The sequence below is a fragment of the Paramormyrops kingsleyae genome, chromosome 1 (genome assembly GCF_048594095.1).
Source record: "Paramormyrops kingsleyae isolate MSU_618 chromosome 1, PKINGS_0.4, whole genome shotgun sequence".
Classification (NCBI taxonomy): Eukaryota; Metazoa; Chordata; class Actinopteri; order Osteoglossiformes; family Mormyridae; genus Paramormyrops; species Paramormyrops kingsleyae.
Window position 1 is genome coordinate 35,980,313 of NC_132797.1, and position 19,910 is coordinate 36,000,222.

General features: G+C 40.6%; 1 protein-coding gene across 1 annotated transcript; it reads right to left on the reverse strand.

Moving 5' to 3' along the window:
- Positions 1-303: 303 nt before the first annotated feature.
- Positions 304-11,107, reverse strand: LOC111840725 (tubulin alpha-4A chain). Its single transcript, XM_023805874.2, has 4 exons — positions 10,947-11,107; positions 4,370-4,592; positions 1,550-1,698; positions 304-1,368 (listed from the first exon to the last, which is right to left on the reverse strand). Exons 1-4 carry the CDS (start codon positions 10,947-10,949, stop codon positions 394-396), a joined length of 1,350 nt encoding a protein of 449 aa, XP_023661642.2. The 5' UTR covers positions 10,950-11,107; the 3' UTR covers positions 304-393.
- Between the last annotated feature and the right edge of the window lie 8,803 nt (positions 11,108-19,910).

The window sequence follows — 19,910 nt, forward strand, 5'->3', positions numbered from 1 at the left end:
GTGTCGGTTTCCTTCACGTATAACGTTCCGCTCCAGCACTTCATAAACTTTTGGTTTGATCAACTGCTGTCTCTATATTATGACATTATATACTATGTGATAAACTGGCCTCTTGTACAGAATATCCCATGTTATGCCTTCTGCTTCTGATAAAAGCTCCAGTCTCATTTTAACCATGTCCAGGAAAAAAGCAATTAAAGGAGCTGGATTTTTTTTTATATTCTTTTGTTATTTTTATTTGCATTTGTAAATATATTAGTCTTCACAAACAAATGATGCAAGTAATTCAGACAAAGGCCACTCTGGAAATTAATATTTTAATATATGTTTTTCACCAAAGCATGGCATATATGTATATATTTCAATTAAAAGCACAGATTTTTTTGTCCATTTTTAATACTCTTCCCCTTCCTCATCTTCTTCAAAAGAGTCAATGCCAACCTCTTCATAGTCTTTCTCCAGGGCTGCCATGTCTTCACGGGCTTCAGAAAACTCTCCCTCCTCCATACCCTCTCCCACATACCAGTGGACAAAGGCTCTCTTGGCGTACATCAGGTCAAACTTGTGGTCCAGGCGAGCCCAGGCCTCAGCGATGGCGGTGGTGTTGCTCAGCATGCACACAGCCCTCTGAACCTTGGCCAGGTCTCCTCCAGGAACCACAGTGGGTGGCTGGTAGTTGATACCCACTTTAAAGCCAGTAGGACACCAGTCCACAAACTGAATACTTCTTTTGGTCTTGATGGCTGCAATGGCTACATTGACATCTTTGGGAACCACGTCTCCACGGTACAGCAGACAGCAAGCCATGTACTTGCCGTGACGGGGGTCACACTTCACCATCTGATTGGCTGGCTCAAAGCAGGCATTGGTGATCTCAGCCACTGACAGCTGCTCGTGGTAAGCCTTCTCAGCAGAGATCACTGGGGCATAGGTAGCCAGAGGAAAGTGGATACGGGGATAAGGCACCAAATTGGTCTGGAACTCTGTCAGGTCCACATTCAGGGCTCCATCAAAGCGCAGTGAGGCTGTAATGGAGGAGACAATCTGGCTAATCAGCCTGTTAAGGTTGGTATAGGATGGGCGTTCAATGTCCAAATTCCTGCGGCAGATATCATAGATGGCTTCGTTGTCCACCATGAAGGCACAGTCAGAGTGCTCCAGGGTGGTGTGGGTGGTCAGGATGGAGTTGTAGGGCTCAACCACAGCTGTGGACACTTGAGGAGCTGGATATATTGCAAATTCAAGCTTGGACTTTTTACCAAAATCAACTGAGAGGCGTTCCATCAGGAGGGAGGTGAACCCAGAGCCAGTACCCCCACCAAAACTGTGGAACACCAGGAAACCTTGGAGGCCGGTGCACTGGTCAGCCTACAGAGGAACAAAGTAGGTAACAAAAATACAGCGGTGCTTTGCATCCTGTTGCAACTAACAATAAGGAACCTACAAGCTCCTGACATGTCAGAGGCCCTTTATGCAGAGGGCAGAAAACATTTTGTGGCAAATATGACCCCCAAACCTCCTGCCCCCCCAAAAGCTCAAAATTTCATACCAGCTTGCGGATCCGGTCAAGAACTGAATCAATGATCTCCTTGCCGATGGTGTAGTGCCCACGGGCATAGTTGTTGGCAGCGTCCTCCTTGCCAGAGATGAGCTGTTCTGGGTGGAATAGCTGCCGGTAGGGCCCTGTGCGAACCTCATCTGCAGAGAGTATAAAAATGAGAATATAAGGGAAATTTTCATGAATGGTTACTCTGCTGACTGACACTTTCATCCAAGACATCTTTCTGTTTTATCTGTTCGTACATCCTTACATTTAAATTGTTTTATATTAAATTTATTGCAATATTAGTGCAATACTAAATACCTTGCTACAATTAGAAGAATAAATATTTAAATAACTTTGAAATTAATGTCTTTCAGTGTGTGTCTCTGCAAGCTAGGTCTCTGTGTCTGTGATCCGAAGGTTGCTGGTTCAGGTTCCAATCCTACAGCTGACAGAATAATTTCCCCATTGGGTCCTTGAGCAAGGCCATTAACCCCAATTGCTGATTGGCTGATCCTGATCTCTCAACTGAATGTCACTTTGGATAAACGTGTCAGCTAAATACATAAATGTGAATGTTTGCTAGGAATTAATTGCCGAAGTGCTGTTAATCAGGACCTGGTGGGTATTCCAGAATGTAGGTTTGGGATTCAACCTGAACTCCAACTTGAATGAGCTTGAAGCAATGCAAACATAGGTACTGGGTTCCAGAAACACTGATTACAACTTTAGGGATTGAGTTTGTTAGTTGGGAATGGAAATATTAATGTTAGTTGGGAATGGAAATATTAACATCTGCTTATACCAGGTATGAATTTATTGTAAAGAAAAAGTAACAGGGCAGCCAGAGCAAAGGAGACAGTGAGACAGTGTTGCAAAAATGCACAACTAGTCAACGCGTAAGTAGATCATTCTAATTTTATTTTAAATTCATCAGACTAATGTGGTCAACAACATTGTCTAATACAGTATAATTGATAGAATATGGAATATAAATGGTTTACTTTGTGTACATTGAGCTGTGTATATATGGGAATTTTTTTATATAGTTGCAATTCAATTGGAACCTAAAGAACTTGGCAGCAATATAGAATGAAATATAAAAACATAATTCAAAATGACAGGAATATTACTGTGTATTTGTAATTAATCCCAACATTTGTCTAACTGGAGACTTTGGCTGATGCTTAATATTTATTATGGATGGATGGAACGGGGTGGAGGCATTGATGATGTCTGACCCCCAGTACGTTTAACATAATCGACACTCACTTTTAAATGACTTTGATTGACTGTTCTCTTCCCAGTGAGCAATGGCATTATTGGTCAAGTGGATCCTTCTGCCATAATACAGCCTCATGCTTTTATATGTGATTGAATATTTCCCAGATTTTGCCTAATAGAACATGAGGAGCCAATCAAACTACTCAGTGAGGGGACATACATGGAGGACTGCTGAGATATAAGTTCATGCATGTCAATAGGCACATCTGATTACATACACTTGCTTGTCCTTTAACAGTGTGGGTCAGAGACCCACCTGAAGAGGGTGAGGGTCCCCTGACCTTGACAACTGAGCTGAACTCAGTATTAACTTATTCCTAATGTCCCATTCATAAGTGAAAGTATGATATTTATACACTCAGGATTAACTAGATGTGTTCTTCCTAGTTGCCTTTTGAGTAATGTTACATGGTCCATCAGGAGAAGCAAATAAAGTGTTCTCTAGATGGAGAATATTAAACTAGTGCGGTAATACTAGTTAAAGTGAATTTTGTGGATGTCAAGATGGATGATTCTTGTAAAATGACCAAAAAGTTTGTGTGTCTCATTTTTATGTGTAGGCAAAGGGAGGCACATAAATGAAACTGTGGTGAATTTGTCTTTATTTCATTTATTGTGGTGGTGGTGGTGAGTGATTACTAACAAAAATGGTTATTTGCACTGATGTTCCTGAGATCTTTTCCATCTCCAAGTTCTTTCTCTGGCTCAGTGTGCAGCTCAGCAGGACGGGGCTCTCAGCTAAAGCTGAAACGTTCAATGCCATCACCAGTAAACATTCCTATAATAAATGGCAAGCCTGTAATTTGGTGAAACTATCCTTTAGGTCTAATTATTGTCCAGGATTTGTTTCTGGGAAAAACGACAAAAATACGCAGTAGCCTTCTGACTGCTAAGCGCTCTTGGCTTTGCGAGACGCCCTGAATAAATGTGAATGTAGCTCATACTTTGTGGAAAGTCCGACTTGCGGTTGCTTTGCCAGTGTGTTCGTCATCTGCTATGTTATATAAGAGGTTTCCAGTCGGAAGAAAGTGGAGAGCAATAATAAAGTTTGTAAAGAGTGCAAATCCATGAGGTGTGATGTTTGAAATGACAGGCTGAAAACGGTTGTTCAAATAAATTAGATAAAACAAATTTTATCAAGTGAAATCAAACCTTACTGATCCCAGGCATGCATTATTCAATTAATCACGGACTGGGATGAGAAAAGTTATTGTTCACGGAGGTATTTGCCAGGGAATGACAGAATGTCTAATCGGAGAATAATTCCTGCTTCTATGTCAATGGCAGCCCCGCCCGTCAAACCCGAATTTCTGTGAGCCAAACCACTGTTGTGTAGGTTCCAAGCTTTAGTTGCCACAGTAATTGACTGATGTTCAGTTTAATCTCAGTTTCTGGAACAGAAAGTGATCAAGTTCATGCTGTTAACTGGAGATTACGCCCCAAACCCGCTTTCCGGCTCCTCATTGCTTTAGAATGGGCTCGTTAGGCTATTGCTGTTTGATGCTACCAGTAGTATTTGTAAGGGATGTTCGCAATACTTACCAATAACAGTGGGTTCTAAGTCCACAAAAATGGCCCGAGGGACGTACTTGCCAGCTCCAGTCTCACTGAAGAAGGTGGTGAAGGAGTCATCGTGCCCCCCCACGGGCTTCTGGATGGGCATCTGCCCGTCTGGCTGGATGCCATGTTCCAGACAGTACAGCTCCCAGCACGTGTTTCCCATTTGGACACCAGCTTGCCCAACATGGACAGAGATGCACTCGCGCTGGAATGGGAGACAAAAGAAATCAACAAAGGTCATGAGAAAATGCAACCAATTCTGTTGAGTAACTGGAGAACTGACTGACTTTTGTGAATAAATAATGCAGTAACTGCCATACATACTTGCCCTATATACATGTAAATATAGCCATACAATACTTTAAATATTTAAATCTAGCCATACACAGTGTAAAGCTCTTTTATATTCTTTTGCAAGTTTAACCAAACACATGGCCCATTTTCCAAGGTAGGGCATTCTGAACTTATAATGCCAGTTATCCCCTAAGGGTGGAACTAAATACAGTAACATGGTATTTGAACACTGCACACTAATATTCTCAGAGGAAGACACAATTTCAAACTGGGACATCGCCACCACTACTGAGAACACGGACATGCGTACATTTATTGAAACTAACAACACGGAAGTGATAAAGTGTTATCATCTAATCTTGAAATAATGGAATTAAAGCATTTTTATTTCCACGCAGCTGCTGAATATGAGATAGCCCTACCCATTTCAGACTTGGAGAGCTGCATGCTGAGGGGAGGATTATAGCTGGTTTCTGAACTGAGTACTACACTCAATCATATGGTAATCATTTAAGATCTGACAACCTATGCAAAACAAATGCACAGCAAGGTTGATTGAGTTTGCAGTGCATGCAATACGCTGCTGTTTTGTTAAGATATGTGAGTCATGGAAGACTGTTAAACTTATTTTTTTATACCTGTGAATACAATCGAATATACATAATTGAATTTTGTTTTGTTAAATATGGTTAAGGTTAGGGCTGGGTAGGGGTTAGGGTTGTCATAGTTAGAATTAGGGTTATGCCCATAGAAATGAATGGAGAGTCCCCACAAAGACATATAGATACCTGATCTGCATGTTTGTGTCTGTGTCTCTGTCTGTCTATATCTGTGTGTCTGTGCCCTGCAATAGGTCCCATCATAGTGAGTTAGTGAGTTAGTCTCTGCAATTTCTCATCTTTTTTTCATGTTCTGGATCTGTTTGATAAGATTCCTCCTGAAATGTTAAGCAAAAATGCAGCCTTGGAGTAAAGAAATAATGAATGGAATTATATCATCAAAATAATCAATATCGACCGTGAATGAAATTGTGAATGTGAATGAAATTTTGCTATATCACCAAGCCCTCATGAAAACATACTATTCCCAATGTTGAACACAGTATAGCATACCAGTGAGTGTGGGACTTTTCGGACAACATGTCAGTAAAGTTACAGTTATTCATCCCTGTAAATAATATGGATACAATTTTATACTACAATAATTGAACTAAATTAACTCAAAAATATTACAGAAAACAACCCACTTCATAGAGATATGGACTTGATAGTGTCACATTACAATGTCATTAAATTAATGCTACTTGGAATTTCTGAACACTGAAGTTCTCACTTTTCTTTCACATTCTTTTCCTTTTTCTAATGAGTAAGTAGAACATCACTTGTGATTTTGAGTGAGGTAGCTGCTATTCCATGCAGCTTATGCCATTAAGCACCACGCAGTTAAGAAACCAAGAGGTGTTGAAAAAATAAAGTACATGAAAACAGGCAGCATCTGACATTCTGTCTGTAACGACGTTCATCATCACACTTATGTTTCATATGCAGTGTAAATGGAAAAAAAACATTTCAACAACAACTCAATACTCCCACATGCCTCTAAAATTTTACTAGGAATTTTAAAACTACAGTACAAGTAGGCGTATCAAATAACCACAGAATTCAGAACAAGGAAGGAAACGAACAATTAAAAAGGGGTAAAATCAGAGGCATTCAGACAATTCATTAAGGCAAAGAAAAACATATGAAACGATTGTTCCAATCAACACAGATTGTGCATAATGCTCAAATATTATGGGGAATCTCTTGATTTCTATACTGTTGCTTGAAAGACATCTCCCACACAAATCTGCCATAGGACCCATGGACCCACTGATAATTCATTAGGTCATTTGCACTTTTTTATCTTTTGCTTTTGCCGTTTTGCACTGTTCCACAAATATTGTACATACTGTAGATATATAGTCTCAATCTCATGATCACAAGCTTCCAGTTGCAGTCATCTACACTTTGTTGTTAAAAGCTGTCTGTCCTACCAAAGTCACAGCATTTCATACCACTGGCAGAGCAGTTTGCACATACCAAAGTCACAGCATTTCATACCACTGGCAGAGCAGTTTGCACATACCAAAGTCACAGAATTTCATACCACTGGCAGAGCAGTTTGCACATACCAAAGTCACAGAATTTCATACCACTGGCAGAGCAGTTTGCACACTTCAAGTTCTGGGTGGCTATAAAATGCATCTGGTGCTTCTCATCTATCAGTGTACTTGACAGGCATATGGGTTTCGGACACACTCATCCTTCCGGAAGCACTATTCCGGCATGCTATTTAGTGTATTAATGTGGGGTTTGGACAACAGACTTGGAGTCAGAAAGACAAGCCGACAGCCTGTCTGAGAGCATCAGCTAAGCACACAACTATAAAAAGTAGGACATTTATATTATTTCTATTCAGTTAAAACTGTAATGCTAGAAAGTTTAGCCCCGTTAACAAGCCATATTAGCTTTTGAGTGCAAATAATGATAACTGGAAATCTGAAGGGCAGATACGGAGCGGCTAAGAGGACGGGATCAGTGTTTGGGTTGCAGCAGGAATGTGGAAGCTGGAAGGGCAGCCTCCTGCAGAGGACAGGGCTGAACACAGCAGCCTCCGGCAGAGGTCAGGGCTGAACACAGCAGCCTCCTGCAGAGGTCAGGGCTGAACACAGCAGCCTCCTGCAGAGGTCAGGGCTGAACACAGCAGCCTCCTGCAGAGGTCAGGGCTGAACACAGCAGCCTCCTGCAGAGGTCAGGGCTGAACACAGCAGCCTCCTGCAGAGGTCAGGGCTGAACACAGCAGCCTCCGGCAGAGGTCAGGGCTGAACACAGCAGCCTCCTGCAGAGGACAGGGCTGAACACAGCAGCCTCCTGCAGAGGTCAGGGCTGAACACAGCAGCCTCCGGCAGAGGTCAGGGCTGAACACAGCAGCCTCCTGCAGAGGACAGGGCTGAACACAGCAGCCTCCTGCAGCGGTCAGGGCTGAACACAGCAGCCTCCTGCAGAGGTCAGGGCTGAACACAGCAGCCTCCTGCAGCGGTCAGGGCTGAACACAGCAGCCTCCGGCAGAGGTCAGGGCTGAACACAGCAGCCTCCTGCAGCGGTCAGGGCTGAACACAGCAGCCTCCGGCAGAGGTCAGGGCTGAACACAGCAGCCTCCGGCAGAGGTCAGGGCTGAACACAGCAGCCTCCTGCAGAGGACAGGGCTGAACACAGCAGCCTCCGGCAGAGGTCAGGGCTGAACACAGCAGCCTCCTGCAGAGGTCAGGGCTGAACACAGCAGCCTCCTGCAGAGGTCAGGGCTGAACACAGCAGCCTCCGGCAGAGGTCAGGGCTGAACACAGCAGCCTCCTGCAGCGGTCAGGGCTGAACACAGCAGCCTCCGGCAGAGGTCAGGGCTGAACACAGCAGCCTCCGGCAGAGGTCAGGGCTGAACACAGCAGCCTCCGGCAGAGGACAGGGCTGAACACAGCAGCCTCCTGCAGAGGTCAGGGCTGAACACAGCAGCCTCCGGCAGAGGTCAGGGCTGAACACAGCAGCCTCCTGCAGAGGTCAGGGCTGAACACAGCAGCCTCCGGCAGAGGTCAGGGCTGAACACAGCAGCCTCCTGCAGAGGTCAGGGCTGAACACAGCAGCCTCCTGCAGAGGTCAGGGCTGAACACAGCAGCCTCCTGCAGAGGTCAGGGCTGAACACAGCAGCCTCCTGCAGCGGTCAGGGCTGAACACAGCAGCCTCCGGCAGAGGTCAGGGCTGAACACAGCAGCCTCCGGCAGAGGACAGGGCTGAACACAGCAGCCTCCTGCAGCGGTCAGGGCTGAACACAGCAGCCTCCTGCAGAGGACAGGGCTGAACACAGCAGCCTCCTGCAGCGGTCAGGGCTGAACACAGCAGCCTCCGGCAGAGGTCAGGGCTGAACACAGCAGCCTCCGGCAGAGGTCAGGGCTGAACACAGCAGCCTCCGGCAGCGGTCAGGGCTGAACACAGCAGCCTCCTGCAGAGGTCAGGGCTGAACACAGCAGCCTCCCCAAGTCTCTCCCCAGCAGAGGTGCCCCAATTCAGCTACAACAGAACACCATGACCTTACAAGGGGGGGGGGCAAGAGGGGGGGGTTGTTTTCCTTTTATCAATCGCTTACTCTGGGGTGCCTGAGTACTATTTTCACCCAGCCCTTCCCTTGGCAGCCTAGCAGGGTGGGGCAAACACAAGCAGATGTAAGTGAGCGCTTTGGGCAGAATGTGTCTGTCAGCAGCCGCTATTTATGGGTGTTCACCTCACCGGGCGAGAAACTTCCAGAGCCTGAGCACCACGGGACCCACCCACACTGCAAACATGAGTCTAAAATACACCTCCAGCTGGACACGGCACATCTCACTGCAGAACACATAGCAGTGCTAATGCTGTCACTGGGAAAGTCCTCCTCTGACCTCACAAGTTATTACAAAAGCAAGTATAGTACACGGACACCAAACAGTAAATCATTTATTTACCAGAAATGAAAGTTGCCACTTTTTTTCATGATGCGTGTAAATATTAAAAGTACGATCAGCAAATTTAAAAGTAGTTAAAATGATGGTGTATAGTCATTGGGAGTTGTATGGAATTCTAAACTAAGTCAGCAAAATGATTTAACTTTGACTTGTACCACAATCAGAAATATTTGAACAATAATACTGAGAAAGTGAAGCATGTAATATGCAATGAAAATGATGCATTACACTGGATCTGGGGTGTAGGGCTGGAGCATGGGGGGGGCGTGTGGCCCCACTGTTTCATTTGGAAACTCTTGCATTTACATTGTTATGTTATATTACCCCCACCCACACCCCCCGCTCATTATCACACCCTCTCCCATGCCTCTGGGCAGGGTACTGGGCATCAATGCTATAGTACATTTGTAGTCATCATCCCTGACAGACTACTGGGCTGTAATCCAGAGGGAGGGGGGTCCTTTGTTCCCTTTGCCTCGACACCCCCTGTATGGTTTTCATACTAAGAGCAGCCTATGACCTAGATGCCAAGCGTTAGAGCCAATTTTGTGCTGTTACTGAATATGCACATTTGAATATTTCGATTTAATATTTCATTAGAATTTGTAACAGAATTTTGAGTTATATTTCTAAAATCTGAATACTAGATTCAAGACCTTTATTTTTCTGAGACGTGTCGTGTGTAAAGGAACTTCGAGGTTCAGTGCTAGTGAGTCAACTTTGTTCCTCCCCCAGGGGAACTCTGAAAGCACTATATGCAAATATTACAAATGTGTTTCCCCCTAAATAAACCCTGGCATATATAGATGCACATGACTTTGACCTTCACCATAAATAAATGAGGACAGTGACGCTGTAGCCATATTAAAATAAAAATGACAATGATAAAACCATCATTTAGATGGCAGAACCAACAGACATAACCAGCGTTAAAGCTACTTTTTATTCCACGTCACGTATCAAGCGCTCGTCGGCCTTCTCTTATGTAAAAATTCAGGTTTATGTTTTTCCACTGTAAATTTTACGGAACACAACAATGGGTTGCATCTACTTTTGTGAGGAACAAGTAAAGTCACCCTTGAGATAACTTTAGGGCACATTTCATCAGTTCATCTTTCTGATAACATGTATGCAAATTGTGCAATCCAGACTTTCTTTAAATGCTATAAAAACTCGATTGTTTGTTAAATGAAAATCAATCGTGTGCCTCTACGAAACAGTGACATAGTTATACAATGTAGCAAATGAGGAAAATTCATTATTTGCACCGTATAACAAATAAAGTGAAAGAACATTCCTGTCATACATTTCACTATAGAATAGTAATAATGCAGCAAAATGTATTCGAGAATAAGACTGACTGGAGAAAAGTTGCTCTGCTGATTTCCACAGGAGTGCTTGACGTCCACAAGCTGTATACTGCTTTGCATCTAAAAATACATCGTGCAGCTCTAGTCCAAACATATGGCGCATATAAATATATATATATATATATATATATATATATATATATATATATATATATATATATATATATATATGCATGCTAGTCATCCTTGCCTGGTACAAGATACAGAATCAGGTGTTGTAAATGAAGAGCTAAGCTTTGATATACATTTGAAATTATCGTGGCAGAGATTATTATTATTATTATTATTATTATTATTATATTTAATTATGTTTACACTTGGGCAGAGTCGTCAGAAACACTGCATTTAAAACAGGATAAAAACTCACCATTTTGACGATTCGGTTCGGTCGAATTGTAAAAACACAACTAGGCACGATCTGCCAGCGGTCCTCACAGTGCACCTCTAATGCGGACTCCGTGAGTAAATAGCGCTGACGGAGCCGCACATTTGTATGCTGCGTGTTGGTGACAGTAAGCAGAGGAGGGACGAAGCCGCAGCTACCACTCACGCTTAGCTAACGCGCGTCTTAAACCTATAGCCGGGGGAACCTGCGTGAGGGCACGAAGGAGTTACAACAAGCGTAGAAGAAAGTGGCAGAACCCAGTTCGCAGAGATTTTATTTTAATGTAAAACGCATTAACTTGTTTTAAATATAATTTGTTTTTATTTCTATAGTTTATTTTGTGATTAATTTTATATGTGTAATATTTTTCCAGTGTAAATTTTATATTAGCACTTGGTTTTGTTTGTTAATCATAATGCATGAGATGTAGTTTAAACAAAATTAAACAATGTAGGGCTATCAAAATGTATAGCTGTTCGGAATCAACTGAACACAATGAATTTTGCTTTTATTATTTGTGCTGTTACCACATACACTGCACCTTTATACACTGCACCTCTATACACTGCGCCTTTATACACTGCACCTCTATACACTGTGCCTTTATACACTGCACCTCTATACACTGCACCTTTATACACTGCACCTCTATACACTCATTAAAGAATCTTGAATGCTGATGAAATAGAGACTGGTGCAGTGCTTTGTTGTACCCTGAATTTTATCTCATGTGTGTGTGTGTGTGTGTGTGTGTGTGTGTATAGAAACAATGCATTTAAAATAGGAAACACCCTTTTTATATGGAACGCCGTATTACTCAAAATGTAATAAATATATCTATAAATAAATAAATTTAATAAATTCATATTTTGATAATTAATTAAATGTGTCCTTTTGTTTTAAAATAAATAAATATTTTGCTAATTAATTAAATGTGTCCTTTTATTTTTTAATAATATTTTTTTATATGATTACTTAAATAATTTGAATTATATTTCACAATGAAGTTCAACTTTTCACCAGGGGTGGACTTACCATAAGGCTGGAGTAGGCAGCCGTCTGGGTCCGCATACACAAGGAACCCCATGAAGCTGCATTTAAGGATATAATATGATCATGTAAATGACAGCAACATGATTGTTATTTGCATTTTTAGAGACAGTTTTCAGGATGGCCTGTCGCAGCTGTAATAGATAATTCCACTACCCAGCTATCTGTTACCACTGGAACCTATACCGGCTGCTCACTGCCAAGACTAACAGACTTAGACTTACATCTCCCTTGTTTGATACTGTCTCACTAGAGTGACAGACAAATTGTAAACAGATGTGGAGAGAACACAATTAAACAAGTGTATGGAAAAAATTTCCTTCTTTTTAAATTTGACCGATCAATCCGCCAGCACGATTATTATACGAATATAATCCGTATTTTTCTTCTCTGTTAGTCGCCACATGGGTTTTTAAATGCATGTTTAAAAACCCATGTAGATGTGCGTTTTTATACCACGTCAACACGGTACAAATGTACCTGTTAAAAAGGTCTTTCACTACTAAGATATACCTAGGCTAATATTACTTGGCTATTCAAGGACAAAGGGTGCAGTCTGTAATGTGTTTTATTGGATGATATATGATAGGCCTAATACCTGACCAGGAGTTCAAGCCCCCAGAGAGCCCAATATAAAACTATATATAATACTATATACTATAAACAAGTATACTATTGTTATACATTTCTATTAACACATCCATTATCGTCACTATTGAACGCACAGTCTTACCTACACACTTTAATTTCACCTTCATGTCATTTTTACCAGCACTTTCACAAATATTAATAAAGCATGGAGTGTTACGTGGAGGCATGGAAAGTGGCAAAAGCAAGCGTCAGGACAATCAAAATGGGCTTTATTGGTATTCAGCAAAACACAAACGGGGAGAACTCAAAAGGACCATGAGGGGTCAAAACGGGGAGACAAGGAACAGATAGGGGAGAAAGCATGGGACAAACTCTGGAGCACAAGCAGGTAGCAGCATCACTAACGAGGGAGCAGATGAGGGGCAGCTGGAGTGAGTCACACAAGGGCAATGCTAAGACAAATTAGTAACAGGTGTGGCTCACTGGGGAAGGAAGGAGGGGGCAGGAATGCGGGACGGGACACGGAGCAGCTTTGACATAAAGAAAGAAGCTTCATCAGAGTGTAAATTCAATATATGATCTGTGCAAATTCCAAAACATCTTTGATAAATCACTTCTTACACAATTTATTTTTCCTGAATTTGCTCGCAGCATTAATGATGCGCACTTTGACAATGTGTCCGATATTAGACCAACTTCCCAGCAGATGCAAACTTTTTTTTGGCATGGTAGGGAAAAAGATTTGCTGACATGCGTTCTGCCATTTGTTAAATGCCGTAGTAAAGATATAAGCATGACATACCGTATTGTAAGTGTTTAGTCATTAGCACATCAGCTTATGACTGTAATATATGGAAGGTCAAAAGGGTCAGTAATATTGCCTGTTACTTGCTCTGAAATGTACGGAGCTGTTTACATATGCTCTAACAAGGCTATACTTTGCAGTACGCTAGTGCTGTAGTTCTCAAGACCGGTCTCTAGACCAATTTTTTGTAGTCTCGGTCTTGTCTTGGTCTCGACTCTATTTGGTCTCGGTCTTGTCTTGGTCTCGGACATAGCGGTCTCGATGGGATGGGGAAAAAAAGAGAAAACAGCACATCCTCACAGAACAGTATCATTATTTATTACGCGCTTCAATTCAAATGCAACCAGTCAGATGCATCTATTTTAAAAACGTTACATTTTATAAATTTTCTCCACGGACACTGCCAGTGCTTCACAGTCCACACACATCATACACATCGCATCATAGCGAAGTCGGCAAAGAAATGTCCGAAAATGTCCGCGAAGTCTATAGCATAGTTAGAATTCAAATAAATTAGGTATTTTACATTGATTAGAAAGCACGGTCTTGGATGTGCAAGTCAATCTGGAGGCTCATTCTGTTCAATTCAAAGCAAAGGATCATTACATAGCTGTATTCATAGCTTACCTGAGGCCTCTGTCCCTGGTATAAGAGACTTAATATGAACATCTTTCTGGTACATCCCATCTCTTTCCCTTGACGAGGTCTGATAAAATGGTTATAGGAGAGGATTGCTGAGAATATTATTTTCCATCACGCCTCGTAACTATGACAAATCTGGGAGATTTTAAATGATAGACATATGGACATATGGACAATATAATTGAAAAGATAACATAAATTTGAGTAATGACACTTTACAGCAATACCTTTTTTCTCCACAGTTGATCTGGGTAATGTGATGTCGATTCTAGCCCTAGTCTGTTTTCGGTCTTGGTCTTGGTCTCGACCTCGCCTTAGTGTGTCTTGGTCTTGGACTTGGTCTTGGACTTGGACAGCATTCCATGTGTTTGATGTTCCATTCACAAGCTCAATTACACTCCAAAGTGATTGACAGAGCACACCATTATTATGAAAAGTGGGTATTACAAAATAAAAAGCGATTATTCAGAAATACATCAATGTGAAAAGTTGAACTTTATTTGTGAAATATAATTCTAATTATTTAAGTAAAAATATAAAATTATATTTTAAAAATAAAAGGTCACATTTAATTAATTATTGAAATATTTATTTATTTAAAAAGTGAAGGACACATTTAATTAAGTATTGAAATCTTTATTTGTTTGTTTCTTTATTGATTATTTATTTATTTGTTTTGAGTAATATGGCGTTCCGAAATTGACAACGTTATAAATAAAGATTTTTAATTGAAGTAATAATTGTGTTCTTCAAACTTTGTTTTCATCAAGAAATCCTCCTTTTACAGAAATTGCAGCCTTATAGACCTTGGTCATTCTAGCTGTCAGTTTGTTGCGGTAATCTGATGAGAATTCACCTTCCTGAAGCATCTCCCACAGGTTGGATTGGCTTGACGGGCACTTCTTATGTACTATTTGGAATTTGGTCAAGCTGCTCCTAGATCCAGTGACTGTGCTGGCTACTCCCATTATACACAGAATTCCAGCTGACTGCTTCTTCCCTAAATAGTTCTTGCACAGTTGGTAGCTGTGTTTGGGTTATTGTCCTGCTGTAGGACGAAACTGGCTCCAATTAAGTGCCGTCCACAGGGTGTGGCATGGTGCTGCAAAATGGAGAAATAGTCTTCCTACTTCAAGATCCCTTTTACCAGTTATGATAATCATTTACGACATTAACAATGTCTACATTGTATTTTTGATCAATTTGATGTTATTTTGATAAACAAAAAACATGCTTTTCTTTCAAAAACAAGGAAGTTCTGCCATGGAACGAGGGTCATTAGGTAGAAGCACTCAGTGTGGCACACAGCCGTGACCTGAAATACTCACAGGGGCAAACAAAATATGTGCTAACAAGTGTGAGTGATTGTGCCACCTGGCTGGTGTCAGTCAGCACTGTCATTGTGCAGCAAACACTCACAGAAGCTGCGTTCCCCTTAGGGTCAGGAGGATGTTTGCATAACAACAGGACATGGTTCCTGCTCTTTATTCCTGGCAGTATTCACGTGCAGCGATCTGTCAGTGCCTGTCTGTATGCGGCCGTGAGATGCTGCTGCAGTGTAGTTGCTTATCCATTACAGTTTACACGTAGCAGTTTAAGCGAGCTGTGCTGTGCCCTCCAAGCTCCAGACCACTGGGGTTGCCTCTACTGAAAATGGCCACAAGGTGGCAGTGTGACTCATAAAAATGGGGTGGAACACAGTATACAGACTCCATTAATGAATTCTAGTCCAGCTCCAGTGACCAGTGAAAATATACATGTACACATTAAGGTGCAATGTGAAGTTATAGCAAGGCAACATTAAAAAACGCAATCAGATCTCAATTACATAGCCTATGAAAGGTACTAATAGCGTGTAGAATAATCTTTTGACTAAGCCTAGTCAATCAAAAGTTAAATGTTATATAATACAGTCTCCATGAGTTTAAAAAACAACTTAGAAGTAATATATTTGAAACTTAATTTTTTATATACGATATCATTATTGTCATTATCGTCAGATTCTTGTATGGTTATACAAAGTGAAGTTTCAGATTTATCTGTTTCAGTCGAGTAACCAGAGCTTGGGTCAATAGGTTAAAAAAAGGATTTTTTTTTTTAAAAAAGGGACTTTCCCGGAGGGACTAACAAAGTGGCAAAATAACATCTTTAGTAGCAGGACTGAACCAAACCCAGATAACAGGAGGTGGAAGCAGACAGGTTGTAGAAAGAGATTTGGATGCAAGTAACAGAGAGGAAGCAAGTCTTGCATTCAAAAATACGACGTAACCTGAAGACAAAAAGCAGAACCACTGTGCTATATAAAACTCTCAGGCTTAGGTGACTTTTCATGTTTTAACAGGTGATTTGATATGGATTGTTCCCCCATGTGCAAAACATGCTGGTTCCTGGGGTTAGAATTAAACACTAACTTTTGTGGCCACAAGGCAACATGCCAGTGAAGCGTGAAGGGTGGATTAAGTTTAGGGTGGAACATGCCTTTTTGCAAGGGCAGTGTTGTTAATAAAAACACTTAATTCTGTTTCCAACAACAGGATTAGTTGCCTAGGTGTCCACTGGTATTCTAAATGCGGAAGAAAGTCGCAAATTACCTTTTGTATAGGATAATATGCAAATAAATAAAATGGTTTAACAGGCGTTCTTTGGTAAGTTTTTGCAACCATCTGAATTTTAACTTTTGCGTTAATTGTTTTATTGATTAAACAGGAAAGTATAACAGAGTTAAAATGTAATTCATCTCATTTAAATGGGTAGATACTCAGGGAAAAGACCATGAGGGAATATAAAGCCTTTTTTTAGTGAAACAGGGAAGGTCATACGTAGAATCAAGAAACATCACTGCATAGTATTACCATGTTCCTTTGCAAACAATGCAGCCACAGTCTTCAACAATTATAGGTGTTAAGGCTGAGGTGCATCATTATAAGATTAGCTGCCTTCCTGGATTGTGGGAGAGGCCATGGAGGAGGGAGAGGCCTCTGGTCTCTCAGCATGGTATCTCTGGAGAAGAACTATGAAGTAGCTGCAACAGAGCAGGTGGATGACCAGGGAGAACGAGAGCAAATGGATTCTCCCTGAATATCAAACTCCATAAACATTTTAAATTTCATTATGGATTTTAAGTGTGAAGTGTTATGTGTATGACAGATTAAGATGTAGAAACATTTTTTTTTTGTAATTGACATGCTTTTTTAATTCAATTCTTTTATTAAGAAATTAAACATTAGATTTGACTTAATCTTTGCCATTTTCATACAAAAAAAATGTGTGCGAACTGTAATTGTCTTACTCTGGTTACTCAATGAAAATCACTGGAAGATTTCCAAAATTTGCAGAGTAATTTCTGAGGTATTTCATTATGATGATTGATGTACAGTCGTACTATTGTATCTGGTAAACATCTTCACAGAATTCAGCTTTTTTCACCTTTCTGTCTTCCTCTCCCACACTGTGAGTGTGAAGTCTCACTCTGAGAGGGTTGTTTTCACCACTAAACAAATATGAGACACCAGCCACACCCTTAACTGCAACACCTCCGGAAATCCAGCAAGTCCCCCATCTACCCCCATCTACCATCTACCTGCACTACAGAAAATCCATTTGCTGAACGTGACAGTTTCAGAGAAGGGCCAGAAAGAAGAGCAATGTTTCTGGTATGATGTTCAGTAGGTCATGCAGTCTGAGGGAAATATATGATGCAAGATCAATGCTATTTTGTCTCCACAAATAATGCATTGTCTAAAAATTACATTCAATGTAACATCATTGCCAAGATATTCATCAGTGCAGTGACAGAAGGGATATATATTTCATTTCCTTTAAAAAAGAGTCCAAAGGTGTCTTACCAATAGGGTAATTATTCTTCTCTGTTCATAGGTGCAGTATTCAGAAGTTTATTGGCATGCATAATGCTGCGAAGTGTTTTGGCAGAAATGGGGGTTGATTGATTGTATGGTTGCCATGGACACGATGATTGCTTGCTCTTGGAAAACTCACCCTGCATGACTGCACAGAAAATTGTAGGTACCAGCATAGCAATTGAAGTAAGAAAAAATCACTAAAAACAGAATAGATTTTGTTTAAGACTTTTTTGAAAATTTCCCCATACACCCAGTTCGACAGAAGAAAATAACTTGCAAATGATCTTGGAGATGAAGGTAAACAAAATAATCTCAAAATCCCATCTGCTTCAGCTGCTCCTGACTAAGGATTTTAAGACACAGCAAATAAGGGCTCTTTAGCTGATACCATCAAATAGGTTGGTTCGTTTTTTAAAAAAATTAATGTGAATCTTACAATCTTGATGTATATCAAAAGATACCACACATATATTTATTAGGAAGTAAATTTTCTAGAGCCCCTCATGGTAAAGCAAATACGTCTGACACAGCAGTGCATTCAGACCATTATTCTGCTTGCGAAAGCTGCCGGACAGGACACATTAATAAAAAATTTTTTAAAAACATAAAATACTTTGTATGTAGTATATTTCTATATACTATTGCTTTCTATATTTATTATATATTTATATGAAATATTTGTGAATTGTGGGTTGTAACATTTGTTTCTAAATATATGATACATGTGAAAAAGATTTTGTTTTGGTTAGTTTTGTTGCGTTCGGATTTCTAATTACTGCAATAGTGTGTTTGGTCGTGTAGAGGTGCGTGACTTTAATATAGCCCTCCAGAGCACGCAGTGAAAAATGCACTTAAGTGCATTTAAGTCTGTGGCAGAATTTGCAGGGGCATTTATTTGCAACACACCCATATTTTAGAGTTTCTCTGCCCAAAGGGCACAGCTAACCTAAGTCTACTTCAGAATGTGCTTCTGTGAAAAACAGGGTGCAGCAACATGCTGTCTGGACCCTCATGTGATTTCAGCTTGTCAAGAATCCCACCTAGGAGTACAAACACTGGCAGCTGAACACACAAATAGCATGAAAAAAAGTGAAACTTTACACCAGTGTAATTTCAAGAGACAGTTGATGTGAGTATCTCACCCACATGACAATGGTGAGACAGCCAGGTTCTATTGCAATCCACAGTGCCATTGTGTTTCCATCACAATGAGCTCCAACAGAAACCTGTTCAGGTTCTCACACAGGATAGGATCAGGTTCCTTGTGTATTCATGCAACTTCACCTTCAGGCATAAAAAACAGGTTACTCATTCAATTAATACATCAATCATGCTCAGCCATATGCAAAAAAAGGTTTTAGATTTGTTAGAATACAAGAAATTGAATGTGAAAATCACTCTAATGGGGTTGGCATACAGAATCACACTGTGATGGGGAATGGAATAGGGGATTAGATTGGGGAAGGGGGGGGTTTCCGTATCAGGGGCTGTACAACATAACACCAGTCAGGACATCTGAGTGTGGGGAGATTTAATGAGGGTGAGAGAGAATCCTTAAATTTATATCATAGACAGTAATGATGGACAGCACAAACAACACATAACCTCTCTCTTCATAATTCAGTAAGGTTCTAGCTTATAAAATCTTTTATACTTAGAATAAGTCTAGAAACTATTTAGTTTCTATTATACTAAAATTAATTATAACAACAACAAAAATGAAAAGAAAAAAAAACTCAAATCCAGATCCCGGTAAGGGAAAAGACTGGGAAAAGGATGGTTTAAAGATATTATAGCTTTAACTTTATACTTTCATGTAAAGGTTAGTAAGGTATACACTTTTTATACAGGTTTTTAATAGTCATAGTTTTTCTAGTTTTTTTACAGTGTTTATTGGTAAGCTATTTGTCATGCTGGGTATCATTTAATTCATCTCAATTGTCTTTTTTATTTATTTATTTTTTTATCAGTTGAAAGCACTAAAAGGATATTGGCTTG

Bases quoted from the DNA above. Each gene is read 5' to 3' on its own strand.
- LOC111840725 (XM_023805874.2), bottom strand. The intron at 1,699-4,369 runs GTAAGTATTGCG...TACTCTCTGCAG, and splicing joins CTTAGAACCCACTGTTATTG to ATGAGGTTCGCACAGGGCCC. The intron at 1,369-1,549 runs GTATGAAATTTT...GTTCCTCTGTAG, and splicing joins TTGACCGGATCCGCAAGCTG to GCTGACCAGTGCACCGGCCT.